The 24,206-nt window shown below is 34.7% G+C and overlaps 1 protein-coding gene across 1 annotated transcript; it reads left to right on the forward strand.

The window, feature by feature from the left end:
- Nucleotides 1-4,992: 4,992 nt before the first annotated feature.
- Nucleotides 4,993-23,176, forward strand: LOC108670188 (ankyrin repeat domain-containing protein 13C-B). Its single transcript, XM_018157655.2, has 10 exons — nucleotides 4,993-5,209; nucleotides 13,090-13,131; nucleotides 13,795-13,899; nucleotides 14,161-14,292; nucleotides 14,789-15,012; nucleotides 15,543-15,674; nucleotides 16,422-16,578; nucleotides 17,796-17,956; nucleotides 18,641-18,770; nucleotides 19,316-23,176. Exons 1-10 carry the CDS (start codon nucleotides 5,098-5,100, stop codon nucleotides 19,447-19,449), a joined length of 1,329 nt encoding a protein of 442 aa, XP_018013144.1. The 5' UTR covers nucleotides 4,993-5,097; the 3' UTR covers nucleotides 19,450-23,176.
- The last annotated feature ends 1,030 nt before the right edge of the window (nucleotides 23,177-24,206 follow it).

The raw sequence follows: 24,206 nt of genomic DNA on the forward strand, positions 1-24,206 counted from the left end.
CGGGCCGCGGTGGCGACCAAGCTACTATATACATAATACATTTGATCGTTTGATGACAAATGAGTTCAAAAGAGCGCATTGGGAAACATTTTTGTTCATTTTCTCACTGTTCGTTGGTTAACATGCATAAGATATGTGAAATTATAAATATGTAGGAATGATTATTGTCTTGATGTTCTAAAATTTCCGGCAAAATAATTAATTATTCATAGAGTTTTAGTTTATTTCATAACATTTGCCGACTTTTCGCTCTACGGTCTTTGCAGGTATGTTCTAATTCTTGAATATTTTGTGTGCTTCAATAGTACTGAGTTTTACTACTGGTAAATTTAAACTAAATATTATGATAATTTCTTTAATACTGCTCGATCCTTGGACATTTATCATACATATCAACAGTTTCGAGTAGTCTTCCAATTCCCCACTTTTTGCTTAGTCTCCGACTCCTCTTTGCAAGGAGTAGTGCATTCTTTTTCAATTAAATTGCCATACATTTGCGACTAATCTACTCAGACACTTAACCGGTTGAGCAAACCGAGATATGCAAAGCAGATAATGGATGTGATGTTCTATCTTCGCCGCCTCTCAAACATGAGTAAGTTGAAATCATTTCGGTTGATTTCCTGTGTGTTTGCAATATGATGGTTGCATTTGCCGCGTAGTTTATCACAGAAGCTTTACAATCACTATAATAGGAAATGACTCTGTATTTCAAAAACAAACCACCTGCACCACGCACTCGCGAGACAGCTTGCTGAATACCTAACAGGAGCCCTGTCGAATCTCAACAAAGAATGTATTCTCTTTCAAAATCATTTTCATTTTTGTTTTTGTCTGTCACTGATGTTTATTCTCTTGACAACTTTGGTTTGCTCTAGATGCCGTCATTCAGACTTCAATGCAACTTAGCGAATCACTGATAGCTAGAATCAGGTAACAACAAGACTGAATTCATTTAGTTAGAGGACTGAAGGAAGAGTTTCTGATTGCTATGCTTATCTTAACGAGGTATGAGAATTTAGCTAAGTATTTGAGAGCAAATTTGCAGCTATGGCCGGCATGCTAGCCTCGTCTGGTGGTCCTGGTCAATAGATTGTTCGATCGTCGACACATTATTTTCACACGCCATTGCTACACACGTTGTTACTTCATTCCATTATGAAAATATTTTTATATCCTAACACTTAGCAATGAAAAACATTCATGTAAGAACGTTCCTCAAGCATCGTTGAAAACTGCAATGCAACTCTAACATGTTACTTTCATATCAGTTGCAAAATGGCAATTATTGACTCCTATGGTAGATAAGGATTATTCTACTGTATATACATCGCATCACTAATGTGAATAGAAATAATATTTGGTCTTGTCTAGAGACCAACAATAGGCGTCATTAATAGTAGAAACACACCATCGAATACCAAAACCATTGTCGATCTAAGTTATACATAGTATACAGTATATGCGATCATATGTTAGGGGACACTCAGCCATTACGTCAGGTGAACTCTTGAAGTCACAGTGTGCTGTACAAGTGAACCCATATAATGGAAAAACTATAGTTTATTCACCTTATATAATATCATTATATATTGATGTCACTTATTTGCTTAATTCGCAAGACAACTAAAAATTTAAAAGCAAAGAATTTTTGTGGACTATTCTTTGCTTTTAAATTTTTAATCATTATATATTATTCACCAAAATACTTAGAATGTCAGGATATTACATGAGCCTGAAATTTCTTTCAAAGTTGGAGAATTGTGAAGGATTGGAGGCAATGATTGCATCAAATATTTGATATTTAATTTGCAATTGATTTTTACAAATTTAAGTAAAAAAAAACGTAAAATAGTTGTTTCCATATTTTAAAACGAATAAAATAAGAAAAATTATATATATTTCGTTTAGACATCTTAATTACCACTTCTGTATATTAAAAAACTGTTAGACATAACTCACTCATTAATCAAGTTGATATAAATAGACGGCGCTTGCATGCAATCGAAAACTAAGATGAAATTAAAAAAAAATTATTCACGGTAAACATCAAAATACCATATAACTATTCATTTTTACTGACATGAAATATTGCAATATATGATATATGAAGTATACTTGTATTATACAGTTATACTAGCCTTGAGATATTGAATTTGAGTTGCTTTGCTTGTGTCTTACTTCAGGAGTTAGTGGTATTTAGTGTTCAATGTAGTTAATGTATACAGTATTAATAAAAGCTCAATATAATTTTTTTATATTATTTGGAAAGCTTCTGTATAATGTCTGAAGAATCAATGAAGTGGTAATTTCAACCATGCTCCTCTCGATTGTTCTGGCAAATTACCACGTTTCCCGCTGACACGCGTAACTGGCTAGCTACAAAAAATGTCCAAAAATATGTAATTAGAAATAAAACTATCATTCTTGCAAGAAATATATAACAACATATAATGTTAGCACTAAAAATTATTCTGTATTTTACGTGGCAGTTAACTCCACACAGCGGCAATTCTCAAATAGTATTTCATCTGTATAGCATGTAGATATGAGCGGCCAGCTCATCTAACATCTTCAATCAACGTCAACATGACATAAACATCATGTTATCTTGACACGTGTTAAGCCGCACAGAAATGAGTCACTTATAAAATAAAATGATAAAAGTATTCCACGGAACGTTAAATGATCAATTATATTTATTAGCAGAAGAAAAAGGAAGTTCCGAGCTCCCATTTCGTTATCAGTACATTATGTACTCCAGAGTCCCAAACCGGCGCTGTTCTCATTCCTTAACAAACCGTTAGGCAAATCCATGTTGAGGCATCACAACTTAGCGATCTAAAGCTGTCATGGCATCAGCAATGGCGTGTTTGTCTTGAGAAGAATGTCATCCATGCCGCAATCTTCGAGGCGGAGGTGATAGGTGACATTAGTCATTAACGTTAGTGCTTGTCGCCATTCTACACATCTCGCTCACGCGCCGTTGTTTTGGGAAATGCATTCTTCTAATTAGGTTTATTATTTAATAACACCAATAATTTTCAAATAATCATTGCCTAAAATTGTAAAATAATAAGCCATCAATAATTAATTTACAACGAATTTCGTGCTTGTTTTACATGCGAGTGTGAAATCCGGATTGCTCAAGATTTTTCTGTAAAATTGAACTAAGTTTTCTTGCATTCAATTTGTCATTATATGATAAGAATGTAATATAGACTGTACTAATTGAACAATGGACAGTTTTCTTTATGTGAATAGTGGCTCTGATATACTCTACGTAGCACGACGGTAGTCTCTGGGACATCGAAACATAGAAAGATCGATTGACCGAGTCTTCCACATTCACTGATATTCATTACTGACATCAAAGAAAGCCTAAAAAATATCTGCAAATTAAAAACAACCGAATCGCAGTCATTTCAAATTCAAATGTCCTTGTTTAAAGAAGGAAGAGGGAATTTTTTTAACACGTTTTTCTTAGCTTAGCTTCGCGTTTGTTTGTTTGTTTGTTGTTAACATTGACAACGAAAATTAGCCCACTTCTGATTGTTCTAGAGATCTGAAATTCGGCATGCAGGCTATTTTCGCCTAACAATTTCAGATACAATCATAAAAACTAACAATTAGAGACCTAAATTAGCTTAATTGAGTAAAGTATATATAAATAGTTTATATATAGTATGACGTGCGGGCGCTGACGTTATAGACGAGCAGGCGCTGACGCTGCGTATCATCGATACGTACGTCAAGTCATATTTAATCAAATATTAATCGTTTTTCTTGTGGACTAAAAAGTAGAAAATAAAATACGTAAAAAAACTTTTTTAAAAACCACGTTTTTCTTGTGGACTAAAAAGTAGAAAATAAATTATGGCTCCCCCCAAAAAAACGTGGGTCGGGCTGTACGTTCACCATCAAATTTCCAAAATTCGTGTGTTGTGTGCTTTTCGCTTTAATTATAAATCTGCCCGAAACACGTTTTTTTGAGGCGAGCCATAATTTATTTTCTACTTTTTAGTCCACAAGAAAAACGTGGTTTTTAAAAAAGTTTTTTTACGTATTTTATTTATTGCTCAGGATAATAATTTCTCCGAGATGCAAATGCGATGTTTTGAAAGTATCAACCAGATAAGTAGGCAGAAAAACTTATTTTCATTTAGAATTACTTGACGCAATAAGGTGTAAGTTGGAAGCTTTTAAGGGATGCGTCTCCGTGTGACGCAAGGAGGTGTAAAAAAGAAGTTTTAAAGGATGCGTCTAAATGTGACGCAAGGTGCAAATTGGAAGCTTTTAAATGATGCGTCTACATGTGACGCAAGGAGGTGTAAAAAAGAAGTTTTAAAGGATGCGTCAACATGTGACGTAAGGTATAAGTCGGAAGCTTTTAAAGGATGCTTCTACATGTGGCGCAAGGTGTAAATTGGAAGCTTATAAATTATGCGTCCACATGTGACACAAGTAGGTGTTTAATTTTTTTTTGGTCCCGCCGCTGACAGTCACAATTATGTTGTGGATAAGGCACACACAAATAGATGTCAAATCCTTCGACAAGCTCTCTCTACAAATGGTATCGACAATTTTCATTTAGAGCTATATTGAAACCCATTTATTTGTAGATCTGCCAAGAAAGTAGTAAAATTTGAATAATATGGGCATCTCCAGTTTTACAGACATTTCTTTACTCATTTAATAGTATTTTCTCCCAGAGACGAATTTTTTATCAAAATTTTGATTTTTTTATTACTGAGAAACCGTTCAGATTTTAAACGAGACCTACTATGATAGCTATTCCAATTGAAATTAAAATGGATTGAATATAATCACAATTACTCGGATAGAAAAATGAGTAAAAAGTCACCAGATGTGGACATTTTCGACTTTTAATTAGGTTGGTTATCATCAGTAGGTTGTTGCATTTTCGTCACGAATATCAGTAATCCAGTGCTGGCTTTCGTGTCAGTTGATTGCTTTCAACGCTGAATTACGCACCGTGATTGCACCAAACGCCCAATGATGCACAGCACCTTAGCACCGTTTTATTTACTTTAAAATGAAACTTGTCCTGACAAGTTCAAGTTAGGAAAAGAAAAAATGGCAGATGAGGACGAAGATTATCCTCTCCATGAGAGTGTTTTTAATGGTGACATTGAGAAAGTGAATAAGTTATTAGAAACTTGTGATATAACCAAGAAAGATAAGCATGGTAAGTGTAAGTAAGGTCTTTCCAAATTCGAGGACAGGCCCACAGGACAACTGTGGCGAGAGACAGTACCTAACTCAGAGTCTGTCATTTGCTGTGTGAGTCAGTGAATGTGTGTGGACGGTGGACCATTGACCACAGTGTGGAAGCTTAGAGGATAAGTGATTGAATGAGATGGACAAATGAGTTTCTATTCATGTGTGAACATCTGAACATGGGCCAAAAAGATTTGAGAGAACAGCAGCTTTAAGTTGTAGTGAAGCAAATCAGTGCTTACTAGCTTAGCTTAGTTACCTAGCTAGTTGGGAAGAAGCATCATATGTGGAAAACAGGAAAACATTACTTTTTAGGCCAGCCTAGAGGTTTCCTGCCATTACTGCCAACATAGTGCCAAACCAGAGCTTTTTTAGAATCAGTTCATTTTTAATTTCCTCATTTACTCAAGATTTAAACAAATTTCTTAAGTATTATAATGCTGGTATCCAGGATACTTTACTGGTCTACTTATAGGTCTCAAAAATGAACTTGAGAGAGAGTCTAAAAAACTCTCTGCTTTGCCACTATGCCTGCCAATCCGCCATTTCCAGAACTGCAAGATTTTTGCCAGATGAATTAGCTGCATCCTAGTTCCTACCTATACAATTGTTAAGAAAACTGCATGATCAGGCTGCAAGATTTCTAATGTATTAAAAGTTTGTCATGGTAGAGCCATAAGATTTCAGAAACATGTAGGAAAATTCCAATCCTGGTCACTTAGTGTAAACGCGGTATATTCCAACATCGTGGGTAATTCCGACACCTCTCTAGTTTTTCCTTTATATTAAGCTTTGTCTTAGTTCCATGCATTCGTTGATGGTTGAAATAGTGATGTCATACCCTGTCTCTTATACACATCTAGATGTGTATAAGAGACAGGCAATACACTTATCAAATGTTCAATGAACCATCATATTCATCATATCAAGTAATCACCAAACAATTAAATACATATGCGCCCCACGTTTTTCGTTTTAGATGTTGTAAAATATTTTAACTGAAATACAAAAGACCAAGAGCTGTCTCTTATACACATCTAGATGTGTATAAGAGACAGTATTTAAGCAAGTATTTCTTGCATCAGAGATAATTCAAAGTTTGTTAATGTTAACAGCATTATAATCCATGCAGAAACGTACATTTTTTTGTAGATATTAAAAATTTAGGCTCTATGACTTGTATACTATGTCTATAGGATTTCAAATCGATGCATGCATTCAAATTCAAATTAGGCCTACCCAGGCCCCACGGCCAGTGTAGCTGTCAGCTCACCTTTCTTCAGAAGTGTGAAAGCTTTTGCCGGTGAAGGTGTGTTTTACGATCGGTCCGTAAAGAAGCGTTGATCGGTTCAAAATGACATAAGACCAGGTTCTTTTGAATAACCTATAGAATTGCACCATGTCTGTGAATAATGAATATATTAGGAATCCTTTAAGTATACTTGTATTTGCTGATTTCAAGTGGTTAAATAAATTAATAGATGATTAATTTAAGAAACGGAATTAGACACAAACAGCTTGTTCCAAGCTGTGTGCAAAAATGAAAATTTTCTTAATTAAAGGCCTAATAGCTATTAATTAAAAACCTAATTAAGTAGTGTTCAATATTCAATAGTGTTCTAAACTTCTAATTCAAAGCCCTGTCGTATTCCAATACAGCTCACACAGCGATCGGAATTCAAACACAAGGATGTCGGAATTACGTATTAGTAGAGTTTTAAGCGCGGCCGTAATTCATCTCACAACGTGCCGAATTTAGTCACACACAGCGTCGGAATATAGGAATTTGGTAGGTTTGCATTCTAAAGGCTTTTAAATAAATACATGTATGGCAACACTTTGTGACGTTTCATTGTTGCTGGCGCGTAGTGCAGTGTTTTGAGAGTCACGTAAAGCAAACAGAACTCGAGTAATGCATATGGTTATTTTTTATAGTTTTTCATTTCTCGATGCGTCCTTAATGTGTCGGAATATACTGCGTTTACTCTAACGCAGCTTGAATATCATACAATTTCAGTACCTAGGTATGAAATCGCATGGCTCTAATGTCATGTACCGTAAAATGGGGTTACTTTAACCGGCGGGGTAACTTTGACCACTTTTCATTTTTTAACAAAAACCCCCAAAACTCAAAAACTATTCGACATAGAAAAATTTTGTCAATGGCCATCAAAGGCCTAATACTGAGGCTACGTAACACAATAGAAAGATTTAAAAAATTTGCATATCTAATAGGTTAAAAAATTAAAAATGTGACCCACAAAAAAAGAGCTATTATTTAAAGCCTGTCAGAGTACCCCCTCCAATTTATTTTATTTTTTTTTATAAAATAACTCCAGGTTTTGATGCATTGTAGTAGAACTCTTCTAGTTGCATATGCAAAAGACAAATTTTAGAAAAGTGTCATAGTTTGCAAATGGGGGGCGCCGCCCCCCAATGGGGTAACTTTGACCACCTAATGGCAGCCGTGACGGGGTAACATTGACCGGCTTGGAAATTAAGTTAAAATTGCCATAGGTACCTATATAACATATTTTATGTTCGATAGGTATACCTATTAATGTTTTTTTCTTTATGTTTCAGACTCTACAGAGTCTTATATATGGTAATTTTAACTTAATTTCCAAACCGGTCTATGTTACTGTTGCCGGCGCATTTGCGGGTGAGGTCAACCCTACGTGACCTACTTCTGTCTCTCGGGCAACTAACTTTAGTAAACTATTAGCGCAGAGGCCATGAATAAATAACACGGAAAGATAGATGTGTATTGGTGATCAGACTTACAAATTTAATAAAAGCCAGGAATAAAGGAGCATGGGCAGAAAATAGGTACTGTAAGAGAAATAAATAAATAGTATAAATATTTAAGTAAAATAACTGAACTATACACACAACAACTAGACATTGACGCATAAACAAACTTGTATTGAACAAAATAGTGAATTGGATATAGGTAACTGATAAATAAACATTTAATAATTCAAGAAATCCGACTAGCCAATCCTATTCTGCACAATCGGTCCAACAACTTACTTTAGCCAGCGACGCCGTACATGACAAGACCGATTGTTTACTAAAGGTTCTAGAAGTCGGTTTCTTTTACCCTAAAAACGGTACAAGATAACTATTACCTACCCTAAAATAACAGAAATATCAATGCAAAGCAATTATGAATAAATTATGAATGAGCTGATTTATTTTGCGATAAAAACCCAATGAGTAACCCGGTTACATTATAGACCTGTATTTTGCATGTTTCAATTTAAGTTTAACTTATCTAGTAAAAAAATGGCATCATTTAGAAAAAAAGTGGTCAAAGTTACCCCATTTTACGGTATTTTTGTTTGATTGAAAAAATTGTGGTTTGCTCTATGCAAATATGTCATTTCATAAAATTTTCAACTTTATTAGCACTTCAATGCTCCTGCCAAAATATCCTGCATAATATCAATGTAACAAGTCAACCCAAAAAGTTTCATTAAAGTTCACATAGTTACCACTTACCATGCAGTCAGACTGCAATACCATGTGTTCTGTTGGCACCACTGAAGTAAAAACAAATGTTGTTGTGCTGTTTCTAGGCTAAAATCAGAGATTGGCACAGGGTTGGCAATGAATAAATCAAAATGATTAAATCATGTGATTAAATCACTTGGATTTTTTTTATAAAAAAATCATGATTTTTTTTTATTTTTTGATTTTTTGGATTTTTTCATATATTTAAAAATATTGAGTGGCAGTCTTTAATTTATATTGAGGTATTGTTATTCATGTTTTAGTATAAATGTAAAATGACAAATTGTTTTGAGGCAAAATAAAAGAGTAATGGAGGTACATAAAGAAAAAAGTTTATTTTCCTCAAGATTAGCATAACATACCATTTAAAATACTTATGTTTTGAAAACAATATCAGGAAGATGGGGTTTGTTAGCAGCATCACACTGTTGGAGTTGTTCTCGGAAGTTTCCTACAGCACGTTTACACATATGGCGAGGTATGGCCATAACCTCTGCTGCAACAATCCATTTCCTTAGCTGTGGTAGGGTGTGAGGGTGACTTCTGAACACCCTTTCTTTTAGATGTCCCCAAAGAAAGAAATCGCAAATGCTCAAATCAGGTGACCTTGCAGGCCACTGTTAAATCATCCCTCAGAGACACCAGACATCCGGGAAACATGCGTCTCAAAACATTGAGTGACATTCGGGCTGTGTGAGCTGTAGCCCCATCCTGCTGGAACCACACATCTCCCAATGTTTCATTTTCAACAATGTTTTCCATCCTGGGTTGCAAGAAATTTTGCAACATTGCAGCATAGCAGGGTTGGCGATTTTTTTGATTTTTTTTAAAAAATCAAAAAAATCAAAAATCAATGATTTTTTCATGATTTTTTTTATTTATTTGATTTTTTTGATTTTTTCAACTTTTTTGTCTTTTTGAAGTGTTATTTTTTTATGTTGCAATTAGCCTATTAACAATAACAGTATATGGATCATAATGGATGGGTAAAAAGGGCACTTATTGCCTTCAATAATGGCCAACAGGCCAAGGTGGTGTTTACCACTTAGGGATTTTTGGGTAAACAATTATTGGTACTATGTCTATTCATTAGTTTTGTAAAGTTTGTATGGAGCAAGGTAATAAGCTAAATATTGACCATTTAACTGGCTTCAATATACAAAAACACTTCAGGAATGCAGATCTTCTAAACATTGAAGAGCACATAACAGATAGGTAGCTGATAGCACAGTGCACAGCATCATCAATAGATCCACTAGTTTTATGTCCTAAAAATCTACCAGACTCTACCCTCTATACACACCGACTAGTAGTAACTGTAGCTGATAGCACAGTGCACAGCACTATCAATAGATCTACTAGTTTTATGTCCTATAAATCTACCAGACTCTACCCTCTATACACTCCGACTAGTAGTGACTGAGTGACTGACTGCACTGTTCCCATTTAATTCAGACCAATAAACCGATACTAAACATAAACTGAACGATAACCAAACAAACCTCATACGACTTGAAACGATACACTTGATGCCTCTGTACCAAAAACATTCAATTTATTGGAACCTAATACACACTAAAGGCAACAAGTTTATATACCAATTTGTCATTTATAGTACATTTATACTAAACCATGAATAACAATACCTCAATATAAATTAAAGACTGCCACTCAATATATTAAATATATGAAAAAATCAAAAAAATCAAAAAAATAAAAAAAAATCATGATTTTTTTATAAAAAAATCAAGTGATTTAATCACATGATTTAATCATTTTGATTTAATCATTGCCAACCCTGCAGCATAGCAATCGGAATTCACCGTCATGGTTACTCCCTCCTCTGAGAACGACTCCAACAGTGTGTTGCAGCTAACAGCCCCCATCTTCCAGATATTGTTCTCAAAACATAAGTATTCTAAATGGTATGTTATGCTAACCTCTAGGAAAATAAACTTTCTTATTTATGTACTTCCATTCTCTTTTATTTTACCTCAAAACTGCTCAATCGGTTCTGCTCCACCCTGTATATTGAGAGGTTGAGATTGTATTGACCTTTTAGGCAATTATAAAGATTTTCCACCCTAATATGAGGACGTATTCTAATTAAAATATTTAAATTCAATCTTTATATATGTGAATTTAAAACTAGATACAAAACAATTACCATTACAATACTATATATAAAATAAATAAATGCAGTGAATGGATATAAAATACGTATTTGAATTGTGCACATGTTTATTTCAAACAGTGTTAGCTTTTCTCATAACTTAAGTCTTGTTGGAAGTCGTATGAGGTTTGTTTGGTTATCGTTCAGTTTATGTTTAGTATTGGTTTATTGGTCTGAATTAAATGGGAACAGTGCAGTCAGTCACTACTAGTCGGTGTGTATAGAAGGTAGAGTCTGGTAGATTTATAGGACATAAAACTAGTAGATCTATTGATAGTGCTGTGCACTGTACTATCGGCTACCTATCTGTTATGTGACTCTTCAATGTTTAGATCTGCATTCCTGAAGGGTTTTTGTATATTGAAGCCAGTTAAATGATCAATATTTAGCTCATTACCTTGCTCCATACAAACTTTACAAAGCTAATGAATAGACTTATCAATAATTGTTTACCCAAAAATCCCTAAGTGGTAAACATCACCTTGGCCTGTTGGCCATTATTGAAGGCAATAAGTGCCCTTTTTAGCCATCCATTATGATCCATATACTGTTATTGTTAGTAGGCTAATTGCAACATAAAAAATAACACCTCAAAAAGACAAAAAGCTGAAAAAAAAATCAAATAGATCAAAAAATCATGAAAAAAAGCAAAAAAATCATTGATTTTTTATTTTTTTGATTTTTTTAAAAAAATCAAAAAAATAGCCAACCCTGGATTGGCATAAGGTCACAGGACTTTGTAAATGAGTTTGCGGCTCATAAATGGCGCTTCATTGAAGATGATGGCCAAGATATTGAATTCACAGCTCAAAGTAATGGAATCATGGCTTCCAAATCCATAAAAACAAGGCTAAAAAAAATTAAGTCATGATTCAGAATATCAGAGTGTAGGTATTTTCCTCACTGGTCACTAAGTAGCTTAGGAATCAATTTGTAATATTGGATGGAATTTTCCAAAATTGTTAGTAGATGATAAATCACTAGTGTTTCTCATATGATTTTAATTAATTTTAAGCCATAATGTGTAATTTTTTAAAATTCAGGTCCAAAAAATTAGGCAAGGACCATATTATTACAGGATGAATTTTATCAAAGATAAACTTTTTTGTCTCATTCATGGGTAGCGTTTGCCCAATTTTCTAGAATGGGTTGGGATTGGGAAACTTTATAATTTTAGATGGTACTATAGAGTATAGCAGCACAGGCATGGGACAACAAAGGTTAATTCTAGAAATTATAAATTGGGCAGTCACCAAGGAGATACTAGTAGCATTTATTCAGAGAATTTTGTAAATAAAGTACCATCAGTCAAATTATTTTCAAATGCCTAGAATTCCCTGAGAACTTTGTGGTACAAGTCGACACGAGCATGATCGGTCAGATCACGTGATTGATCACACCTGAGCAACCTAAAATCAAGCAAAAATACACATGCTTGAAGTGCATTTTGCCTATTTTTTATTCACTTGATAAAACTTGTTCCACTACAATTAACTGTCAATGTTTACCAAGTTTTAACTTGCTTTTTGTATACTCTATATATGCCATACCTGGAATTGACTATGAATATGAGATTATTCAAGATTTTTACATTTTTGTTTTTGTGCTGATACTTTACCAGGGTGCGGACTTTGCTGAATTAATTGCCAATTTTGCCTTTGTAGACCAAAAATGTAGCCGACAGTACCCAAGATGTGTTACAATATGATATAATTACAATATAATACAATAATAATAGTCTTCAAGATGCGTTACAAATATAATTTTCATCTAAATTCTTATAAAAACAACTTTGATGAGTGTATTTTTAACAGCCCACAACCCACATATTGCAGTAGAAAATTGCATTCCCGCCAAAATTACCAAATTGTTGATTGTACCTTGCAGCCTCATCCAACCAATCAGAAAAGCAGTGCAACCACTGGTGTGCCTCCTGTTCCAGGGTTAGCATCACCAAAGATTGTAAAATCTAAAATACAATAGTTTCAATCCAAGTGTGTTGGCAAGATCTTCTGCAGGCATAAATTTTGCCATTGATGCCTTTCCAATGATCTTCAGATATTGACCCAATTTCTGCACCCTGGATAATCCTAATCTAATTTACTTTCTAAGCTAGAAATTTTTTTTAGTGTAACTAAATTTTGAACTTTCCATTACAGGTAACACAGCTCTTCACTTGGCAGTAATGCTTGGACAAAAAGGTTTGTTTTTTTATACCATTGCTTATAGAACTAATAATTTCATGCTTTACATAAAAAATATACCATAACTCAATAGGTACTCACTGCCTGTGAGTGACAGAGAGCACATTTTCTCATTGACAAAAACTTGAGGTCATGGACAGACAGACAGACTGACATGGCAAGCACAATAGTGCATTTTTTCCATAAATGAGAAAATGCGCTAAAAATGTACATTGTTGTAAAACACCTGTTTTTTTTAAATTATGCCAGATGATTTCTTTTGTTTTATTCTATCATTAATTAATTTACATGGACACAGTAATGACAATTCAAAGTTTTAGAGTGTCAGGGCAATTATTAGGATGAAGACCTGGAGGCAATGCAAAGTAAAATAAAAATGATAATATTTATGTTTAATAAGGATTATTAAAGTATATAAATAATATTTCGCTTATAAGAAATGGTGAACTTTTTGGCTATTTTCTTTACTTTTAAATTCCTGATAATATCACTAGTTTCAGTTGAATACTCACAAAAGTCTTGCATCTTTTAACGATTGTGTTTTGATTGGAATCTGATGAAAATTAATTTGGCTAACTTTTTTTGGGTTAAATTTAGAAATACCAAATCCCTTTAGTGGGATGTTGAATGAATTTTAATAAATGGCATTATTTGTTTCAGAATTGATTGAGCTCCTTGTCTCTCACAATGCTCCTGTTAAGAGCAAAAATAGTGAAGGATGGAGTACCCTGGCTGAAGCTATCAGCTATGGTGATAGAGACACAAGTATGATCCTTATTACATTGTTACAAGGAATTTTCTATGCTCAAACTCATATCTGTTTGTGGTAAATGTGAGAATGCCTTTGTTATTTTCATTGTATTAAGGACGTGTATTTCTAATCAAATTAAAACATGCTTTTTTGGCCTGTTAAATTTTATAACCAATTGATGAACTTGTGCATTATTGTTTATTTTGTGAATACATAGATTCATTAAATTGAGTAGGTAATTAATTTGACTCTGAAGTGTGGTTTGAAAATTGCAGTCACTCTGCTGCTGCAGAAGCTCAAGCAACAGTCAAAAGAAGCAATGGATGATCGTCGCCCACAATTAATTAATGCACTTAGTAAAATGGACGACTTTTACATGGAGTTAAAATGGGACTTCCAAAGCTGGGGTAAGCTTGCTGACTGAATTTTTTTTAAGAACATTGTTCAAAACTTGCTTACTCAGTAGAAAATATGAATTGTGTTACATTATGAGGGGTTATGAAGTGTGTGCTGGTTTGAGTCACATAATTTTCATGATTCTATTTTTAGTGTGAGAACACTAGGTATTATGAAAATAATCCAAACCACATGAAATAGATTTAAATGAAAAGTAACAAACCAATAAACAAAGTTTTTAGATTGTACTAGCATTTTTCAAATTTTTAACTGGTGGTGAATCTGGTTTCTGCAATGTTTTTGATTCGGTGAATTTAAGTACTACTTGTTTGTTGCATTTATACTTCTTGAATCACTCAGAATGCAAGCAGGTTTATGATATTGGTAATTGTGAAAAAAATGAGTCTATTTTACAATGGTTTGTCAATGAATCTTTGAATTCTCAAACTCTTCTGTAGCTGTTGCAATGAATGTGATATCCTCCTTAGGTATTTCCTTACTCCTCAGTTCCACTGGTGTCCCGCATGTTGCCATCTGATGTTTGTCGGATACATAAGAAAGGTGCCTCTCTGAGGCTAGACACAACGCTGGTGGACTTCAATAATATGCGCTGGGAGCGTGGCGACATCAGCTTCCTCTTCACTGGCCAGACCAGTTCTGGAGCTCGACCTGCTCATTCCCTCACTGTTATTGATAACACCTTGCGTGTATATCAGAGAGTCCGGCATGAGGTACCGTACTGTAATTATACGATAGTGTTTTAGTCACACTAGAATGAACAAGCTAAATGTTTATTATGAGACTTCATGATGAATCCATGCTTAACCTAACAAGTTTAATCACTACTTTCATTGTTTTACAACTTTTTGTATTAAAAAAATATTCTGTTCTGATTATTCGATTCAGTACTAACATACGTACATAATGTATGTTGCAGTGAAACTTTCAGAATGATATCATTTTCTGCATTTACTGAAGTGATTGATTATATTCAAGTGAAAACTTGTTTACAGTAAATAATAATAGTCGTCAGTTTTTTGAAATTGTGGTGTCAGGTTTTCTTTGTACCTCTATTTTTGTCGTATGTTTTTTTTTATTTATAATAAGCATCCAATAGGAAACAAAGGGTAATTGATAGCACTAAAATGAAGATGAAATTCTTGTACTTGAAGATGTGAAGATAAAATTCATGCATGAAGTGAAGAAAAATTCATGTATTTATCAATGTTTGAGTTGATAAATACATGAATTTCTAAAGCAGGAGTGTGATGCCGAGCTGGAGGACGAGGTGAACATCATGATGAGTTCAGATATCGTCTCTGCTCAGATGAGCATGAAGGAAATCACGTTTGCACGAGCCCAGTCTGGCTGGATATTCCGAGCTGACAAGAAAGTGAGTTGTATATACTTCTTTTGCTTGGCTTTTTCATTGAATTACTAAGAAGAGACAATTTCTTCAGCATTATTATTATTATTAAAATTGTCCTCACATTATTTTGGCATTATTCATCATAGACGTTTTATATATGACTGGGTATGAACATTAAAAATAGGTAATTCTGCTAAATTCCAATTTCAATGCAAGTTTTTCATTGGTTCATTATGAGTAAATTAAAAATATTTCAATAATTGAAGTAGTTCAAGATTATTGAAGCAACATGTTTGTTCCTGGAGCTGCTGGATATGAGTATTGTAATAAGTACTGTAGGTACACATTTTTATCAATTGTCTGCATTGCATCTTTTCAAGTATGAAATTTCGATTAATTTTCTTGGATTTAGTGCCTCTTGTTCCAATTAAATGTGAAGTAAATATAAACTATTAATGGGTGTTGAGTTCACAGATCTCAAAATAATGAGGGATTGTTCTAAATATTAGTGCTCATGAATAAATTATTTGTTTAAGAGCTTCTTGAGGAATGCATTGGCTTTTTCCCATCAAATGCACCCAGTCATTTAACCTAAGAATTTTAGGACAAAACACCTTGTCTTTTAGCTTAGGTTAGCTTAATCTATGCAACAACACCACCATCACCACAATACACCTCCATCACCACACTAGACTTCCCAATGTTCAAAACCGGAAATAATTCCCTATTAAGATTCAGATTATTTTTTGCTATCAAGACATTGCTTTACAGGAAGTAGTTGGGAAGTACAGTGCAGATTTCTACTGCCTCAACGGCTTATGTATAGACTCGCACAAGCGTAGGGAGCATCTCACTGCAGAGGACCTCATCAAGAACAAGCAGCTCGTTGAGAACCTCACAAAAGGCAGCACCTCGCCTTCTGCATCAGGTTAGCTTCCTTTCAGTGCTTTTTAGCGCATTTTCTCATTTATAGAAAAAATGCCCTACTGTGCTCGTCATGTCCGTCCGTCCGTCCGTCTGTCCATGACTTCACATTCTAGTCGAATCTGAGAAAATGCGCTCTCTGTCACTCACTGCAGTGAGTACTGAGTTATATTTTTTTCTAACAGTATTCGTGCATGTGTTTTTTTATCAATTTTGTACCAGATCCTGCAATACGATTATCATCCACAGCTTTTTTTCCAAAGAAATTTCATTCATACATAACTGATTCTATTTCATTGTAATTATTCTGCGATATTTTAAAGTTTTACACATTATTTATAGTATTGTGGCAGCTTATGCAAATAGGTATCCAACTATAACACCATTATCTTTGGTAAAATTTGTTAACTGTATGTTATGTAACATTGTATTAAGAGTTAAGACCAACATGTTATGATGTTTGTGATCTGTGCTTTGATAAATAATATGCGTTTAAAAATTACTTTTTAAAGACAACACTTTTAAAGAATCCAGTGTCTCAAATGTTACACATGTGCTGTGAATTTCTAATTTTATTTTCATACCGGTATATTAAAAAAATAATTTATTTAATATTAAACAAATTGAAATGTTCAATATTATTTATTCTGTCAATTGATTCATGCATTGTCTCCAACTTTACGCAATTGGGCCAATATTCAGCTCGATTGGACAGGTAGAAGTTTGTTAAATATTGAGTATCAGATTTGTAGCAAACAAAATTATTTTTAAAATTATTTGTTTAATAGTGAAAATTTTTTTTTAATTTTTTCAATTCTGTCACTTGATTCATGCATTGTCTCCGACTTAAAGCAAGTGTGCAAAATTTCAGATCGATTGGTCAGGTGGAAGTGTGTTAAATATCGATTATAAGATTTGTAGCAGACAAACAAGAAGTGAAGGTAAAGAGAAGTGATGTAAAATGACGTGAGTTTTGTATTTGCATACCCTGGCTGGGCTAAAATGGACGAAAATCTCTATGGCAAGAATCATTTCTTACGTGTTGTAAACGCATGAATAATTATTAGTTCCTATGTCTACGCACTTGGTGTGAGTTTCAGCATTTAGTAGCAAATAAATAATGTTTTGCTCACAATTCTATAGCAGCTACTAATAAGTAAATATTATTCTGGTTATGCTATCATAACAATTGCTTATTTATAATTATTGCATACCTTGCAGGGCCGGAGCAGCTGCCACGACGTTCGTCCTTGCCCCCGCCAGCGCCTCCTGCCGTGTCGTGGCACGAGTACATATCAGCCCCCTCAGGCGCCCCTCCGCTGCTGGCGCGCCCCCGCGTCATGAAACACAACACCAAGACATTCAGGGCTACGGTCGCCATGGTACTTTTTACACAAAGGGACTTGTTAGTTCAATCTAATTACCTGAACTACTTCAAGACTTAGTTCCTTATCATGTGCATGATAATGCTTATGTTCATGACACTTAACTGGTCTAGTCATTGGACTTGAAACGGAGGAGCAATCAAGTCTTTTGTTTGAAACTATAACGTTCTCGTCCCGTCTTAGTTCTGATTGCAACACTCGATTGACAATATTTTATGATGTTCTAAGCCTGAGATGGCCTGGTAATGTTCATTATTTCTTGCTATTAAGTAGTTCTGTTAAATAATATCAAGATGACGTGTGTGAACTTTCAAGCTTCTGTTGTGTGTTCGCTTGTTTATTCAAATATCATATTTTTATTTAGTAAATTAGGAGCACATGGCTTTCCTGTTTTGTAATTAGGCTAAATTTTACTGTTAACTACAATTTTTTTTCCATATATGCTAAATTATTTAATCTCGCAGTAACTAGTAATGTTGTATAAGTGATCGACAGACAACACTGGCACAGCCCCACTCTACATAGTATAGGTATCAATATAGGCTACTACGCATTATTTCTTGAGATCAAGACGCACTAAACATTTTTAACAGATTATATAAGCTTTAGATTATGTATGTTATTATTCCTATTGCTAGAAATTGCAGTTATTTACCATGAAATTTTCTTCTTGGTTGCCAGAGTGAAGAGTTCCCTCTGACGGTCTCGATGCTGCTGAGCGTTCTAGAGATCATTGCTCCCTTCAAGCACTTCGCCAAGCTCAGGGATTTCGTCCAAATGAAACTTCCGCCGGGGTTTCCTGTAAAAATTGGTCGGTGTTTGCCTTTCTTTGTCATGGTTACATGTGTCAGTTAGTGTCAGCAAAATTTATTTAATTGTATTATGTGTGTCGAGATAGCTCTGAAAATTTATGTTAACAGAAGTGTAAATTTTTGCATTCTGTAGAAAGGCTGAGAAAATAGTTCAAGTTTATATAAATTCTTGCTGAATGAGGCGTTTTTGTGAAAAGAATAGGGAAAATGCCGTATAAATTGATCACATATTATGTTGAATGGATTACTAATCTTGATTGCTCCATTGAAACATTATATACCAGAAGGAAACTGCGATTATTCACGAGTTTATTCGATGTATGCACTTTCTTACTACAATTCTTTAACGATCATCGGTCTTGAATTGTGGTTCCCTGACATTAGCTTCTTAATGTTAGGTACTACTTTCGGCATCTATTCCATTCTATTTCATGTTTGTAAGAGTAAGTTAAACGTTTTCAAAACAACATAATTAATCCTGGATAGTCTAGTAGACCTTTACTAAAATAATATTCACTGTATTTGAAGCCATATTTATTTTCAGACATCCCGATCCTGCCGACAGTGTCTGCAAAAATTACATTTCAAGAATTTGAGTTCCGTCCTGACCTGCCAGACTCGCTGTTCACTATACCACCTCACTACATCGAGGACCAGTACCGCTTCCCTGACTTATGACCACCACCGACCACTCAGGCGCACAATAATCATGAACAGTACCAGTGAACGTGTGATGGTCATGTCCAGTACCAGTGAACGTGTGATGGTCATGTCCAGTACCAGTGAGCGGGTGTTGGTCATGTCCAGTACCAGTGAGCGGGTGATGGTCATGTCCAGTACCAGTGAGCGGGTGATGGTCATGTCTAGTACCAGTAAACGGGTAACTTGTCATGTCCGGTTCCAAGAGCAAACTATAACAAATGTTACATCATCAATTTGTTCACCTAGAACCAGTGGAGAGTGTTTATTAATACATATTCAGTGCCAGTGGAAGCGTTCTTATCATGACCAGCGCCAGTGGAAAAGTAATTATTATGGCCAGCGCCAGTAGAATCATTATTATAATGAACTGTGCAGTAATTATTTCCAATTTTAGCCACAAACTCCGTTGCAAATTGTGCAATTTGAAGAAATCGTCCAGTAGAGCTGAATCTTCTCTCTCATGTGCCCAGCAGTCAGTACCGGTAAACGTGATAATCATGACATCTCATCTGTCCTTCCTGTCTGTCTGTTAAAATTATCTAAAACATGCATTATTTGTTCTCTTCAGTGTCTCTACATCTCTTTGCGTAACTAGAGTTATTTTAAGCTCACTTCTATGCAACTTGTCGTTCTCATATCAAAAGCATGACAGGATTTAGACCGGTTTATTTCATTCGTATAAATTGTTATATTTATTTTTACTTATATAGGAGTAGTAGTCGTGCTTGCAATTAGAGGGCATATTTTATAATCTTTAGGGTTTTCTTTACATTGCACTTATCAGAATTTTTTGGGCATTCTTTTGAAAATTTAAGAGCGCACATAACTGTGTACTCTCGTCTCACTGCCATGCTTCAAATACTAGCTAATAATAATAGTAACGTATCCTTCCCGCTTCACAAATATTAGAAGTAATAATAGGTACTGCTTTCGGTGTTGTCTTGCAAGAGAAATAGAATGTGTGAAGCCTGTATTGAAGACAGTTTTTGCCTTCCACGAGCTCGGCAGGTTGTTCGGCGTAGCCGGTGTTGAGTGATATGGTTGAAGAATGGTAATTCAGTAATTTATTACTGTAGGTAATAACAGCTTACGATAGTATTAATTAGTTTGGATGTACCAGCAGCTTATAGGCACGAGTATCAACTCTACTTGATAATCATCAAATGTTCTCATCTAAAAGCGACACGGATGCATTGATATAATATCTATCTTTAAAAAAAACCGTAGACATGTTCCATGAACTAACACCAGAGCTACCATGACCACGCAAGACTATAGTTCATTAGTAGCAATGTCAGGCTGTGTAGATATACTAGGGTTGGACATATACTATACTAGAAGCGTTGGTTCTTGGCTTATAACTTAATCTTGAAATATTCCCAAAGTTAGCTTCTGTTGTGCATTCTTTAACCATTTTTGTCGACTCTATTTCTGCATTTGATTCAATTTGCTCACATCGGACATGGATTCATCATGGCATGAAATTCAGAGTTTTATTCTGAAAATATATTTTAAACTTAAACCAGATTTTATTTGTGCGTAAAAAATCACTCGCGTTTGAACTTGTATGAAATCTGTCGTCCCAGTTCTTCTTCTGTCACAGAATGACACGCTGTTGTTCATGAAAATCTTATTAATGTTGGACGATGTTGTGGAATTGGAGAGACGAATCAACTGATCGTTTCTGAAGGTTGAATTTTACCCCTTCGTTTGCACATTGGATTGTTACAAGGATTTATTATAAAATTTGTCTGCATTTTTAAAGCAAATATTGATGTAAATACACTGCTTTTCCTATTTATTGTATTTATTAATGTTAAATTATATCAGATTTCTTAGTTTGATTCCATATCGATTCCATTGTGTTGGGGATAAATGATTTTTTTAGGATTAATGTGTTTAAAAGCACCCGTGGGTGGAGGCAGCTACTAAATATATTACAGGAATATCAATATTAGGTTGTCTCGCGGTAGCTTCTGTCATAGTAACGGAACTCTTGTTTAGATGTTATGATACTTTAATGACGAGTTAATGCATCCCAGCATTAAATAAATTTTATATTCCAATAATTGTCTGAAAAGTTAGTATTATAGTATTAACAAGGACCCTATTAAGTTCATGTTTGTATTGATTTCAAATGTACCGATATTCAGTCCTAGAAATTATCGAGAACTGACGGGTTGAATTAAGACCATGAATTTCAATCATTCCCTGAATTGATCGTTTGAAAACATGCAAACAAAGTCTGTAACAAATACTTAACAGTAACCCTTTTCTTTCAAGTCAACTATTATTAGGATATTTATCATAACATTTAAGTAGCGTATTTTGTTGCGGTCTGAGGTTAAGAAATTTTTTCTTTGATTCGTGATGAGGTGAGTGTCGGCACGTGTTAACAGATTGCTTGCCGCTAATGAGAATAACCTAGCAGGAAAACTCGGCAATGTTAGTTTTCTGATACCTAATTTCTGAAGTACCATGTAGGCAAAAATTTTGAACGTTTACACTGTAATGTGTTGGGTCAGACGAAATAAATGTTCGTGCGCTGGTATTTATAGGCGTTTACGTTGATTTTGTTTGTTTGTTAACAAAGAAGCATCACAAATGACGAGGAATTACATGCAAGTGCGTGCCTGTCTGATGCTGACCTACTCCTGCCTGATGGGCATGGCTATTGTTTGTAAGAGACCATATTTTCATTCTCGATAATTCTGTGCGTAAGTTTGATGTGATCTTACAGTGACGACTTTGATATTCATTTTGACCTCGGGAGGTTCCCCATGGAATGCTGCTATCTTATTTACTTACACTGTCTACTTGTAATATATTAGAGACTATAAAAATATCCATGACTAAGTATTGGTCTTGCATAAGGGTGCATCAGTGCATTATTTCTCGATAGAACGCGTAGTTTGAATGGGTGCTACTGATGTAAGTGCTACTGTTTAGGTAATAGCCATACTTTAGACCAATCTTGTCGCAAATGTACATAGGTCTTAAGAAATAGCTATGCTTTTCGCACCAAATGATCCGTCACATGTAGTGTGTCGATTATTCTGTATGCATTATCAATAGCGTGTTGAGGCTGGCTGGCCTAGAATGCAATCTTGACTTTCAGGAAAGGTAGCTAGGCTGCTTGCTAGGTTCAGTGTGTAGTGGCGTTGGCGATACTGCTTATTTTCCGCATTTTGTCACCATGGGAGTATCTTATACATTTTATCAACTTATTTTGTGATAACTTTATTTTCCTCTATGTTAAGAGTCGTAGTCAACACATGTATTAGTTGCATCGCAACACGTCATCTTGTGTACCAGAGTTGTTGGTAATTGCTTTTTTTTCCGCGCATGAGATCCTGATGTTTTTATTGAAAAATATTTACTCTTTGGACGCGACTTTTCTTTTATTTTAGTGCCCGTATTAAATTTATTTTTGTATTCTGTATCCATGTTTTTGTTGTAAAGTGCCGTACGTCACTGGCTTTATAATGCTATAATTTGAAAATGTTGGGATCGCCACTCTCAAGAGGTAACTATGGACAGTATGGTTGATATAAAGGACTTCTAAGTAACATCATTCAGTTTGAAGGGGATAAAGAAAAATATTGAAATCTGATATATTCTGAAGTCACAGCGCCTGTTGCACGTCTAGTCGTCTTTTGCTTTAGTTATCTTAGGCATTAATCCTTCTTTATCAATACATTAAGATAATTAATTCATCTTGTGATGGTAGGCATATCTTCCTGCATTTTATATTTGTGTTCTCTATTAGGTAGTGATTTATATTGATTATTGATAGCCATAGAGACCAGGGTAGGTGTGGCGTCTAAGCTCTACTGTCAGCATTGATATTGCGCTCTCCCACTTGGCTTAAACCTGTGCTAGTTCCCAAACCTGTGTCACTTAATATTGTATGAGAGGTTACAGTGCAAAGTTTTCAAAAGTATGATTTCACTAACAAAAGAGATTTATCTGTAGGAATTGAACTGTGCTCAGGTCTCATTAGTTCTTTACATTTTTTGAAACATTTTTCCTGCGTTTCCAGTGGAGTTGATTTTTTACTTCTGTTGGTTTTTGTGTGATTATTGATTTTTCAGTCATTCAGTGATTCATATGGTTTTAATTACATTTTTGTTCATATGTGTTTCTTTGGTGAAGAAGTGTCTCGTGTGGGGAAAAACCTGATCGCAATCTATACTTAAGATGCTTATCCACTCTTTACCGTAGTGCAAACGATTGAACTCTCCCCATTGTTTTTCCTGCGTCACGATTCTATTTAATATTGCATTTATTTACATGCTCTGGCACCCTATATACTTATCCTGAAGTAATTGCTGAAACCAATATTAATCAAAAATGTTCGATAAAATTACTAAATTTCGTCACTATGGCACGAACCGACGATCAGAAGACATTTTCAATATATGTGATGAACTCGCCACTAATATACTTAGTGACATAAGACTTCGGTCAGAGAGGAGGTAGTCAGTCACTGCTGACCGTTTGTAATAATGACATCTTTAATTGAAGTCTTTGCTTTCAGTCAAGTGTGATTTGATTTGTTTTGTAGAAATTATCCTTTGACGTATGTAGTGATATTGTTTGCTATTATGGCTCATCATTGTTCCTAACTAGACAAGCCATTGATTTGCTTTAAATTATCTTCAAGGATTCTTAGTTTAATAATATGTGATGGCAATGCAGTGGGTTAAAAAATTATATATTTAGGTTCTCCA

Source organism: Hyalella azteca, unplaced genomic scaffold, assembly GCF_000764305.2.
Source record: "Hyalella azteca isolate HAZT.00-mixed unplaced genomic scaffold, Hazt_2.0.2 contig6160, whole genome shotgun sequence".
In the NCBI taxonomy this organism is placed as follows: domain Eukaryota; kingdom Metazoa; phylum Arthropoda; class Malacostraca; order Amphipoda; family Hyalellidae; genus Hyalella; species Hyalella azteca.